The sequence below is a fragment of the Amblyraja radiata genome, chromosome 9 (assembly GCF_010909765.2).
Source record: "Amblyraja radiata isolate CabotCenter1 chromosome 9, sAmbRad1.1.pri, whole genome shotgun sequence".
Classification (NCBI taxonomy): domain Eukaryota; kingdom Metazoa; phylum Chordata; class Chondrichthyes; order Rajiformes; family Rajidae; genus Amblyraja; species Amblyraja radiata.
In genome coordinates, this window is record NC_045964.1 from 68,413,979 (window position 1) to 68,427,232 (window position 13,254).

General features: G+C 44.8%; 1 protein-coding gene across 1 annotated transcript in view; it reads left to right on the forward strand.

The window, feature by feature from the left end:
- The window catches only part of LOC116977244 (protein phosphatase 1 regulatory subunit 37-like), a 208,240-nt gene that overhangs the window by 55,097 nt on the left and 139,889 nt on the right, over positions 1 to 13,254 (forward strand). The window contains exons 5-7 of the mRNA XM_033027689.1: positions 7,434 to 7,553; positions 9,546 to 9,696; positions 12,811 to 12,966. Coding sequence (XP_032883580.1) covers positions 7,434 to 7,553; positions 9,546 to 9,696; positions 12,811 to 12,966 — 427 coding nt within the window. The remainder of the gene's footprint in view (positions 1 to 7,433; positions 7,554 to 9,545; positions 9,697 to 12,810; positions 12,967 to 13,254) is intronic.

Sequence of the window (13,254 nt, forward strand, 5' to 3'; positions counted from 1 at the left end):
CCTGAAGCACCCGGAGAAAACCCATGCGATTACGGGAAGAATGTACAAACTCCGTACAGACAGCACGCGTAGTCAGGATCAAACCCGGGTCTCTGGCTAAAAGACGGCAATTCTATTGCTGCACCACTGTGCCACCTCAATGTTTAGCTTGCATCTTTTCCCACAATATGGTCCCGACAAGTCATCCTCATGTTCTTTTTCCCATCTTGGCTTCATGTGTCTGTGTACTTGTTGGAGGGTAGGGACATGTTTCGTCATGGGAGCAAGCTGTTGAGTTGTCGAAGGGGTACTGTCCGTGAACCTCAAGGATAACACAGTGTCACCTTACGTAGAGAAGCTCTAACTGGGAGCCCACTCATTGCATCCACATTCTGGTTATGTTGTCCACTCTTGTAGGTTTAGGTATAGGTTGATTATAGTCATGTACACTGAGGTATAGTGAAATGCTATCATGTCAGATCAGATAATACTCCACTTAAATAATGTCTCATCCAGTGGTTCTTAACCTGGGGGTCGGGATCCTCATGGGGTTAGTTTTGGGATTTATCGGGTCATAATGAAGAGGTCATAAATAACTTATCCATTTGTTGAGCCCATTTTTAGGAACCTAACAAAGGTACATACCACATACATTATTTTGTTCGCGTATGCGCGTACGTATGCCAAAAAAGTTAAGAACCACTGGTCTAATCAAACTCAAGTACAATAGGTGGAGGGTAGGGAAAGGTACATAGTGCAGGATGTAGTTCTCAGCATGTACTTCAGACCATTACTGTATGTCCTTGCTTATTACTCATACAGATGTCCATCTCTGCACTCAAGCTGAGACCATGGGAAGCATCCCTTTGGCCTCACCAAAATACCCGGCAGACCCTTGTGGTCGGCAAAGCTCATAAAGTTCTAAACATGCAAGGATTTGAGGAATGTTGTCCTTCTGTAGATGATAGCTAAACATTTATTCATTGTGAATATTTTTAATTTGCTTTACAAGGGGATTGAGATGCAAAGCAAACCGGTAACTCATCATCCTGTGCGCAACGTGACAAATTAACATCCGATGCATGGACGGCACAGAGGATCAGCAGTCAATAGACAATAGGTGCAGGAGTAGGCCATTCTGCCCTTCGAGCCAGCACCACCATTCACTGTGATCATGGCTGATCATCCCCAATCAGTACCCCCGTTCCTGCCTTCTCCCCATATCCCTTGACTCCGCTATCTTTAAGAGCTCTATCTAACTCTCTTGAAAGCATCCAGAGAATTAGCCTCCACTGCCTTCTGAGGAAGAGAATTCCACGGATTCACAACTCTCTGGGTGAAAAAGTTTTTCCTCGTCTCCGTTCTAAATGCTCTACCAAAGTTGCTGCCTCACAGTGCCGGTGACCCAGGTTTGATCCTGCACAGAGTTTGGACATTCTTCCCGTGACCGTGTGGATTTTCTCTGGGTGCTCCGGTTTCCTCCCACATTCCAAAGGCATGATGGGTTGTAGGGTAATTGTCTTCTGTAAACTGTCCCTAGTATGCAGGATTAGTGTATGGATAATCCCTGGTCAGCACAGACTCAGTGGGGCAAAGGGCCTGTTTCAATGCTCCATCTCTAAACTAAACTAAACTAAACTAAAACATCAAAGAACAGGAGCAACGAGTTTGCTGAATCATATTGAGCAGAAAGTTATGGACCCAGCAGCATTTGCTTCAATTCACGGAACATAGCATTGTCCAATTCCACATCATCTTAGGATTCAGCGACTCATGTAGACTTTAAAACTTTGATTAAAGATGGCAAAAGTAGTCCAACATAGTTGAAGAAAGACACAAAATGCTGGAGTAACTCAGCGGGACAGGCAGCATCTCTGGATGGAAGGAATGGGTGACGTTTCGGGTCGAGACTCTTCTTCAGCCAGTCTAAAGAAGGGTCTCGACCCGAAATTTCACCCATTCCTTCTATCCAGGGGTGCTGCCCAGATGCTGCCTGTCCCGCTGAGTTGCTCCAGCATTTTGTGTCTATCTTTGGTTTAAACCAGCATCTGCAGTTCCTTCCTCCAAAATGGTTGAAATGTCCTGAGCAGCCCTTTAACTTTGTCAGGTTAGATAGATTGAGTATTGGCAAAGTTAACTTAACACCTCACAGAACGGAGTCCTTCAGCATGCATCTGATAAATAAGGTGGATGACATCTGGAATAGCAAAGGCACCCGTTTTTTTTGCAAAAGTGAACCTGTTTTTGGAATCTGCAAAGTACTCTTTCGAGATTCTCCTTGTGTTCCTGCTGCCAAGATATCATCTAGCTAGGCTGCCACAGGTAGCAGACTATGGATCAAGTCATCTAAATATCATCACACCTCGAACTGATATTATCCAAAATTGAACCCTACTGGAATATCCAGGTTGGAATGTGGCTTTGAATTTTTGTTTGACTCAATCTACTGATAATCTTGTGAAATGATGACATTTATTATGATCTGTCCTTAGAACATAGACCATAGAGCATCACCTGTCTCTTTGCGCGTAATCCATATCCTTCCTATCCTCTTAAATGCTGCTATCCTATCTGTGATAGCAGTGCATTCCAGAGTTGGTGGTTGAGGCGATCCATCTCCGAGCTGAGCAGAAGTTCATGTCAATTAGTTCTCGGAGAAGAATTGGGCCATTCAGCCCATCAAGTCGAGTCCGCCATTCAATCATGGCAATCTTTCCATCTCAACCCCATTCTCATGCCTTCTTCCCATGACCCCATGCCACCCGTACTAATTAAGAATCTCCGCCTTAAAAATGTCCATTAACTTGGCCTCCACAACCGTCTGTGGCAATGGATTCCACAGATTCACCACGGGCACTGTGGCGCAGCAGTAGAGTTGCTGCCTTACAGTAAAAACAGCGCCGGAGACCTGGGTTCGATCCCGACTACAGGTGCTGTCTGTACGGAGTTTGCACGTTCTCCCCATGACCTGCGTGGGTTTTCTCCGAGATCTTCAGTTTCCTCCCACACTCCAAAGACGTGCAGGTTTGTAGGTTAATTGGCTTGGTAAATGTAAAAATTGTCCCTAGTGGGTGTAGGATAGTGTTAATGTGTGGGGATCACTGGTCGGCTCGGACCCAGTGGGCCGAAGGGCCTGTTTCTGCGCTATATCTCGGAACTAAACTCTAAACCCTCTGACTAAGTGCAAAGAAATGAGTCAAGGGGCAGATGTCTCCCTCTTTTTTGTTGAAGCTACCCTGTATACTCCAGCATTTTGTGTCTATCTTTGGTGTCAACCGGCGTCGGCAATTCCTTCCTACACATTCTCCACAGTTCCTCACGGTGTCATCTGCCTTCGTTACAGGAACAAGTGGAGCAGCCCAGTCAGAAAAGTCAACCCCTTCAATCACACCTGCTTCTTCTGGTCTCCTCAGCTCATCCCGACTATCTTTCACACTTTTAGGCACGGCCTGTGCATTGTAGAAGCGAGGTGTAGCATCCTCCTTCAAGCAACCCACGTTTCGTACCTTGAATATTTCCACATTCCTCACAAAACACCTCTGAGCACTTGCCAAATGCATGTGTCACAGATAAACTCACCCTCGTCTTGCTTTACCTTTAGATGGATAGTTGCAGCCAAACCAAGTTGGATCCTTGCCCTGGAACAATTGCAAGAGGGAGCTTTGGTTTCACTGTCATTGCTTCCCGCTCTAACCTCACACATCCCTGTCACCTTGCTCCTTTCCTCGGTGTAGGTACCAAGCGAGGGAAACGAATCCTTAATTTCCACTACACCATCTGCCAATGCTGCTTACATTCCTGCTCACATACCACCGAGACTGCAGCACCAGCAGTGTGTTCCACTGATACTCTCTTTCCTTCAGTACACCCTGACGTTCAGAAAAGGTCAGGAGAATTCTGACGGATGTGATCTGTGCAGGTCACCGCATCCTGAACCTGCTTTGCACGTGTAAAGTGCTGAATGCAAGGTGGTGAACCTGTGGAATTCATTGCCACAGACGGCTGTGGATATTTTTAAGGCAGGGGTTGACAGATTCTTGATTAGTGCAAGTGTCAGGGGTTATGGGGCGAAGGCAGGAGAATAGGGGTTGAGAGAATGGATAGATCTGTCATGATTGAATGGTGGAGTGGACCTGATGGGCCAATTGGCCCAATTCTGCTCCTAGAACTAATGAACTCATGAACCTATGTAGAACATGGAACAGTACATCGCAGGAATGGGCCTTTCGGCCCCCAAAGTCTGTGCCAAACCTGATGGCAAGTTAAACTGATCTCATCTGCCTGTACATAATCCATATCCCTCTATTCCCTGCACTTCCATGTGTCTATGTAAAAGCCTCTTAAATGCAACTATTGTATCTGCCTTCACCACCACCCCAGGCATGGGTTCCAGGTTCCTGCCACTCTCTGTGTAAAAACACTTGCCCCGCACATCTCCATTAAACTTTCCCCCTCTCGACTTGTAGCCATGCCCTGTAGTGGTAGACATTTCCACCCTGGGAAAAAGGTTCTGAATACCCACCATGTCTATGCCTCTGATAATTTTATATATTTTTGCCAAGTTTTCCCTCAACCTCCAACATTCCAGACGAGATCACGTCTGAAGAAGGGTTTCGGCCTGAAACGTTGCCTATTTCCTTCGCTCCATAGATGTTGTCGCACCTGCTGAGTTTCTCCAGCACTTTTGCCTACCTTCGATTTTCCAGCATCTGCAGTTCCTTCTTAAACAGTCACGCCTTTTATTATCCTTTCCAATTGACTTTACGCTGCTCAGCTGCCAGAGTTAGTCACGTTCTTGCTTTTCCTTCGAACAAACTGCTGATGAACGTTCTTTGATAACACAGACCTTCGTGTGTCCGTATTCATTTGCTCAATGTCATGCAGTATGCTGCCACGGAATAGCCCCATTCAAGACCGTGAGAAACACAACATAAAGCTTTTCACTGTACCTCGGTACACGTGACAATAAACTAAACTGATAACATCTCACCAAAGGTGCTTCTTCTCTTTGTCAAAGAACTCGGCCCCAACCTAATTATAATGTTGGGCCTTCACTGCAAATGTTGTCTTTCCATGGCTACTGTCTCCACTGCCTTGGAAATATAATACTCTGCTTGCAATTCAATTACTTCGCACTTTCTAGCATTTCTTTGTGGACACACACCTTGGATTCCACATCCCTTGTGACCCAGAAACATCTTCAAAATTTCATTTGGGTCACATATAACCCAGCAGTATAAACATTAAGTGAACACTCTCCCGACCCCCTCTTTTATCCCTTTCCCTCTCTTTCCTGTTCCTCCCAATGGCGTTACATTTCACTCCTTGTCTTCCTTTTTCGTTCCTCTTGTCTCCTTATTTGACATTGTTGGTTGTCAAACACTTTAACTCCCCCTCCCATTCCCACACTGACCTTTCTGTCCTGGGCCTCCTCCACTGTCAGAGAGATGCTGCCTGACCTGCTGAGTAACTAGCACAAATTGGAGGAACAGCATCTCATATTTCGCTTGGGCAGCTTTCACCCCAGCGGTATGAATATTAACTTCTTTAACTTCAAGTAACCCTTGCTTTCCCTCTCTCTCCATTCATCCCCTTCCCAGTTCTCTGGCCAGTCTTACTGCCTCCGACTACATTTTATCTCTATTTGCTTTGTTGTTACTTTCTCCCAGCTGTATATTTGAATACATTGTGCATGCAAACAAAACATTTCACTGTGCCCAGAAGTATTCCTATTCCTAACAATAATATATTCTACATTTTCCTAGATCTCCATTCCCTTTCCCCAGTTTTCACACCTTCACAATTATTTATCTATCTATCTCACTTCCCCCCCCCCCCGACGTCAGTCTGAAGAAAGATCTCGACCCGAAATGTCATCAGAGATGACATTCTCGAAAGATCTCGACCCAAAATTCTCTTCAGAGATGCTGCCTGTCCCGTTGCGTTACTCCAGCATCTTGTGTTTATCGGTTTGTCAGCCTTTAGTTTCCTTTTCTTTTCTGGCCTTTGTCCTCCCATCAGCCAATCAACCCTCCCCCTTACTCCAGTAACCACCTATCACTTGTGTAGGAAGGAACTGCAGATGCTGGGTTTGCCCCGAAGGTGTAGCTGGGACATGTTGGCCGGTGTGGGCAAGTCAGGCCAAAGGGCCTGTTTCCATGTTGTATCACTCTATGATTCTATGGCTAAAATGCTGGAGTTACTCAGCAGGTCAGGCAGCATCTCTGGAGAAAAGGAATAGGTGACGTTTCGGATTGAGACCCTTCTTCAGACACTGAGGACTTCTTCAGGTCTGAAGAAGGGTCTCAACCCAAAACTTAATCTATTTATTTTCTATCCACCTATCACTTGCCAGACTTTATCCCACCCCCACCTCTTTTCATTCAGACCTCTGTTTGTTTGAATGACAATAAAGGCAATTCGTATTTGTATTTTTTCCTGTTTTCTCTCCCCTACCACCATCAGTCTGAAGAAGGGTCGCAACCCGAAACGTCGCCTAGCCATGTCCTCCAGAGATGCAGCCTGACCCACTGAGTTACTCCAGCACTTTGTGTTCTACACAAGATTCCAGTATCTGCAGTTCCTTATGTGGGGGCCTTTGCTTTGGAGGTACAGCGCGGAAACAGGCCCTTCGGCCCACGGGATCCGTGCAGACCAGCCATCACCCCATACACTACACACCAGGGACAATTTACAATTTTTACTGAAGCCAATTAACCCACAAGCCTATACAGTACATCTTTGTAGTTTGAGAGGAGACTGGAGCACCCGGAGAAAACCCATACGGTCACAGGGAGAATGTACAAACTGCGTACAGAGAGCACCCGTAGTCGGGGTTGTACCCGTGTCTCTGGCGCTGTGAGGCAGAAACTTTACCACTGCGCCACTCTCTTGCTATTCAACTAATTCAACCAACTCTTCAAATATATTTTTTCTCCTGGTTTGACAAGAGAGGACAAGGTTTTTAATCAATGTACATCTTGGCATCAGTAGGCCAAATGGACTCCTTTTACTCCCTTCTACATTATCAATTGCAATGATTGCTGCATCCTTGCCATTTGTATCCAGTACCTTTGTATGTATTTAAAGGTGCTATCCTTCCATAGCACCTTTTTGAAAGTATCTTGGGAATGTGATCACTTTGATTTGCATCAACGAAAAATACAGAGATGCAGCGGTAGTGTTGTTGTGTTACAGCACCAAAGACGTACAGGTTTGTAGGCTAAACTGCTTTGGTAAAAATTGTGAATTGTCCCCAGTGTGCAGGATAACGCAACTGAATGGGGGCCGCTGGTCACTGTGGGCCCGGTGGGCCGAAGTGCCTGTGTTTCAGTGCTAAACTAAACTCAACTAAACTGAATTAAACAACATTCAAATTGGACATTCCCACAAGGAAAAGTACAGCTCAGCAATTGTTTAAATCTCTGATTAACATGACTTGACCTTGATTTCAGGGAGCCTCTGCGCTGTTTGATATGATGGAGTATTACGACTCAACGCTTTGCCTCAGCATTTCCTTCAGCAGGACCATTGGAACAAGAGGCTGGAGAGCGGCAGCACAGCTGATTCGGACGGTAACACCACCATATATTTATAGACAGTAGATAATAGACAATAGGTGCAGAGAGTTGTGAATTTGTGGAATTCCCTGCCACATAGGGCAGTGGAAGCCAAATCACTGGATGGATTTAAGAGAGAGTTAGATAGAGCTAGAGGGGCTAGTGGAATCAAGGGATATGGGGAGAAGGCGGGTACGGGTTATTGATTTGGGACGATCAACCATGATCACAATGAATGGTGGTGCTGGCTCGAATGGCCGAATGGCCTCCTCCTGCACCTAATTTCTATGTTTCTATGTTTCTATGTTAACCTACGCTGCACTCCCTCAATAGCAAGAATGTCTTTCCTCAAATTAGGAAGGACCAAATAGATCTAGAATTGATCAAATCCTTCATCTATTTCGTAGTAATCGGGCAGGAGGCCAGGTGGCGCGGTGAGAGAGTCGCTGCCTTGCAGCGCCAGAGGCCCGGATCCGATCCTGACCACGGGTGCTGTCTGTACGGAGTTCGTACGTTCCTCTTGAGACCTCCTGGGTTTTCACTGGGTGGAGACAATCTTATGGATGGGAAAGTGGGAGAAGGTAGAAAAAGTGCGAACAAGTGATCGATGGTCAGTGTGGACCTGGTGGGGCAAATGACCTGCCTCCATGCTGTCTCTCTAAACCTTCCTTAGGTCATTAGGCCTTAGGCCTTAAGAGGGAGTTAGATGTGGCCCTTGTGGCTAAAGGGATCAGGGGGTATGGAGAGAAGGTAGGTACAGGATACTGAGTTGGATGATCAGCCATGATCATATTGAATGGCGGTGCAGGCTCGAAGGGCCGAATGGCCTACTACTGCACCTATTTTCTATGTTTCTATGTTTCTATGTCATCTGTTGACAGCCTTGATTTGTTCTGGTCTTTGTGCAGGAAAGAACTGCAGATTCTGGTTTAAATCAAAGATAGACACAAAATGCTGGAGTTACTCAGCGGGACATCCAGTCGAGACCCTTCCTCAGAATGACCATCTTCAGAATTAGCAGAATGAATAAGGGCTCTGACCCATTACATCACCCATTCCTTCTCTCCAGAGATGCTGCCTGTCCCGTTGAGTTACTCCAGCATTTTGTGTCTACATTTTTGTTCTGCTCTTTACTTGCCTCCAGTGTATTCCTCCCCCCTCCCCCCCAACCCTAAACACTACTTTCAGTGTGAAGCATTCCGACCCGATACGTCACCCATTCCTTTTCTCCAGAGCTGCTGCCAGGCCCGCTGAATTACTCCAGCAATTTGTGCCTATCTTCAAACTAAATTGAACGCTGCCTGATCTGGTCAATGATGTCCACATCCTGAAAAGGAAAAGAAGAAAATTCTCGATGGTGATATCTTGTGAGATCAGTTTTACAAAATTAACCTCGTAAAGCATTTTGCTTTTAGACGGAAAATGCTGGAGTAACTCAGCGGGGTCAGGCAGCTCCTCTCGAGAAAAAGGAATAGGTGACGTTTCAGGTCAGAACTCTTCTTCAGAATGACCATCTTCAGAATTAGCAGAACGAAGAATGGGTTCTGACCCGATCCGTCACCGATTCCTTTTCTCCAGAGATGCTGCCTCACCTGCTAAGTTACTTCAGCATTTTGTGTCTATTTTCAGCATAAACCAGCATCTGCAGTTCCTTCCCATGCAAATATTTTTTTTAGACGGACGCCAAAAGCCGAAGTAACTCGGCAGGTCAGGCAGCATCTCTGGAGAAAAGGAATAGGTGACGTTTCGGATCGAGACCCTTCTTCAGACTGAGTGTCAGGGGTAAGGGAAACGAGAGATATAGAGTCATAGAGTGATACAGTGTGGAAACAGGCCCTTCGGCCCAACTTGCCCACACCGGCCAACATGTCCCAGCGACACTAAGTTCCACCTGCCTGCATTTGGTCCATGTCCCTCCAAACCTGTCCTTTATCGACACAGATGTTTTTGGCGTCCGATCAGTCCATTTTGCTGCCTTCAATAAACGGATGTTCTTTGCTTCCCCAGAGTAGCAGCTTGCAGGAGTTTGAGGCATCAGGAATCCCTTTGACAGAGCACTCCGCCTCCTACGTGGCGCGTGGACTGAAGTTTAACCGCCATCTGAGAGTGTTACGCTTGGATAACACTGGGCTGAGTGGCCGCTCGCTGATGCTGCTAGGTAAACGATTCAGTTCAACCGAGTGTCGCGCAGGGTAACCGGGCTGCTGTGGGATCGGGCAATCTTGATCAGTGACCCAAAAATAAACGTGTGCAGGAAGGAACTGCAGATGCTGGTTTACACCAAAGATAGACACAAAATGCTGGAGTAACTCAGTGGGTCAGTCAGCATCTCTGGAGAAAAGGAATAGGTGATGTCTTGGGTGGAGACCCTTCTTCAGACTCATACACAGCTGTGTCTCTTTGGTGTGCCGTTTATCTTTGTTGTAAACCAGCATCTGCAGCTCCTTCCCCCCTCCACACACACACACAAACAAAAAAAAACACACATATACATATATATTTTAAAGTACTTCACATATATGTACATATGTGTATGTATGTATATGTGTGTGTATATACTGTATGTGTGTATATATATATATATTTGTGTGTGTGTGTGTGTGTGTGTGTGTGTGTGTGTGTGTGTGTGTGTGTGTATATGTACATGAGTGTGTGCGTATATATATATATATTTATATATATATATATATATATAAACAGTATATATATGGTTTATAATGAAATAGAAGTAGTAACTCCAATTTGTTCTCGATCTAATGAGGATTACATGTGAAGTACTTTGGAAATTAAGCCTTGACAAAGTAGCAATGCCACATGTTGTTGTACATTGTACATATTTACTATTCCTATTGAGTTCAATATGAGAGAGAAGTATTGCAAATCTCTGGTGCAGCAGATTACTGCCACAGCCTAATTAGTCCATTACTTTTACAACATACCCTGATTATATTGTTACATTAACTATCCAATCAAGGGGAAACTAGAGGAATGAAAAGGCACAAAAGAACAAATGAGTGAAAGGTATGAAAAGAGCAAATCAAAGCCAGCAACAATGATCAAGGAAAGGTGGAGCCCACAATGGTCCCTTGTTGGCTGTGGCAAAAGGTGATAAGGAGTGGATGCAAACAGTGAAACTAAGCAGGACGACTCTAAGGATGGGGTTGGGATTCTGGCTGCCGGGAAGATTATTCCCAAGGCAGGCCTTTGATGAAACAGTCTCTGATATTGACGCTATCCAATCCTAGTTGTATGACTTGGGGGAGGATGCTGAGATGGGAAGATGCATCATAGATATAGGAGTATAAATCAAAGCTACAGTACATGCTGAAGAATAACTTCTTGCATTTTTATCATAAAATAATATTAAACTCTTTGAATTCCAAATCAAATCATAAAAACAAATGGCTTTGTAAGGTGGGGAGTAAGTAGAATATTAAGGAGTATAATTAACGTCAGCAATGCACTATTTAATGCGGGCACGTAAAGATTATTGTAGTATTTTACAGCAATTGTTATCCTTTTGGTTAATGGCTCCATTTAAATTACGCACAAAGAAATGTTATGTGACTATGTTATGCAATGAACTAACATACCAGTCAATGGTCAGTTGGTAGCATTCTCAGTCACAAAATGTCCCTATTCAGGAACACGGAATGTGAGCTGACACTTTGAGGTAGCTACCTTGTTGGAGATGGCTTGTTTCAGACAAGGTGTTAAACTGCAGTTCCATCTCCAGATGGTGATGAGTCAGAGTACAGAAGTGAGATCGATCGATCGACTGACCTAATGTTGCCAGCACAACAACCTGGCTCTCAATGTCAGTAAGACCAAGGAACGGATTGTGGACTTTGGAGGAGGAAGGCCAAGGACCTGTCTATATCGACGGGACGATGGTGGAGAGAGTCAAAAGCATCAAATTCCTGGGCATGCATATTTCTGATCTTTCCTGGACCCAGCACCTGGATGCAAATATAAAGAAAGACCAACAACGCCTCTATTTCCCGAGAGGATTGCAGAGTTTGGGTATGTCAGAGAGGATTCACTTGAACTTAGAGAGCATATTGAGTATTTGCATCACGGCCTGGTTCGGCAACTTGAATGCCCAGGATCAAAGAAGGCTGCAAAAAGTGCCCAGTCCATCACGGGTTCTGACCTCCCGACTTCGAAGGGATTTACCGGACGGAGTCACTGCCTCAAAAAGGCAGCCAGCATCATCAGAGACCCACACTACCCCGGCCACACACTCATTTCACCACTGCGTTCAGGAAGAAGGTACAGGAGCCTGAAAACTGTAATGTCCAGGTTCAGGAACAGCTTCTTCCCTACAGCCATTAGGCTATTAAACATTACAACCTCAAATAAGCTCAGAACTGCATAGACTATTATTGTTATTATTGCACTATTATTGTTTGATTGTTTTTATGGGTACGTATGTGTACCCATGTGTGTGTGTATATATATTGATTATGTGTATGTCTCCACGCACTGAAACTTTTTTTCTTGTTTATTATATTGTTTACAGTGTACTATGTTTACATATCCTGTGCTGCTGCAAGTAAGAATGTCATTGTTCTATCTGGTACATATGACAATAAAATACTCTTGACTTCCCAGTTGGATGTCAAAGATACCACAACAATAGAGTCATCTAGCTTTATAACTCAGAAACAGGCCCTTTGCTATGACTTGTTCATGCCAATCACTTTGCTCACCTGACCTGGTTCCACCTGCCATCTCCTAGCCCATATCCCTCCAAACCATTGCCATCCATGTATCCATGTGCCCAAACCGGCCAACATGTCCCATCTACACTTATCCCACCTGCCTGCGTTTTAACCAATATCCCTCTAAACCTGACCTATCCATGTACCTGTCTAAGTGTTTCTTAAATGTTGGGATAGTTCGTGCCTCAACTACCTCCTCTGGCAGCCTCTTCCATACACCCACCACCCTTTGTGTGAAAAAGCTACCCCTCAGATTCCAATTACATGTTTCCACTGCACCTTAAACCTATGTCCTCTGGTCCTCGATTCACCTACTCTGGGCAAGAGCCTCCGTGCATCTACCTGATCTATTCCTTTCATTATTACATTATTGTTTGTAGGGATTTGCTGTTTGTAAATTGGTTGCTGCATTTTTTTACATTGCAAGAATGACAATTGTTTTTATTTGTGATCTCATTTTCTCTTTGCACATTTTGTGCAGTTCCTACTGCTCTTGCCCTTATAGTCAGAAGGTTATGAGTCATATTTTCTTATGTGACTTCCCACAGTTTCTGCCCTGAAGATGAACCAGGTGCTTCAAGAACTTTACCTGGCAGACAATAACCTGAACAGTGTTCAAGACTCCATGTACCTGCGAGACCTGCTGGAGGGGAATGGTGCCATACGATTATTAGACCTAAAAAACAACTGCATCTTCAACACAGGTAAATGCCAGTGTCAGAGAAACCAGAACTATTCATAGAGTCATGAGGACATTGAGGGGCGCAGCATAGAAACAGGCTCTTCGGCCTTTGTAACTGAAACCATTTAGCCACATAGAAACATACATAGAAACATAGAAGATAGGTGCAGGAGGAGGCCATTTTTACCTTTCGAGCCAGCACCGCCATTCAATATGATCATGGTGGATCATCCAGAATCAGTACCCCATTCCTACTTTCTCCCCATATCCCTTGATTACGTTAGCCCTTAGAGCTATATCCAACTTTCTC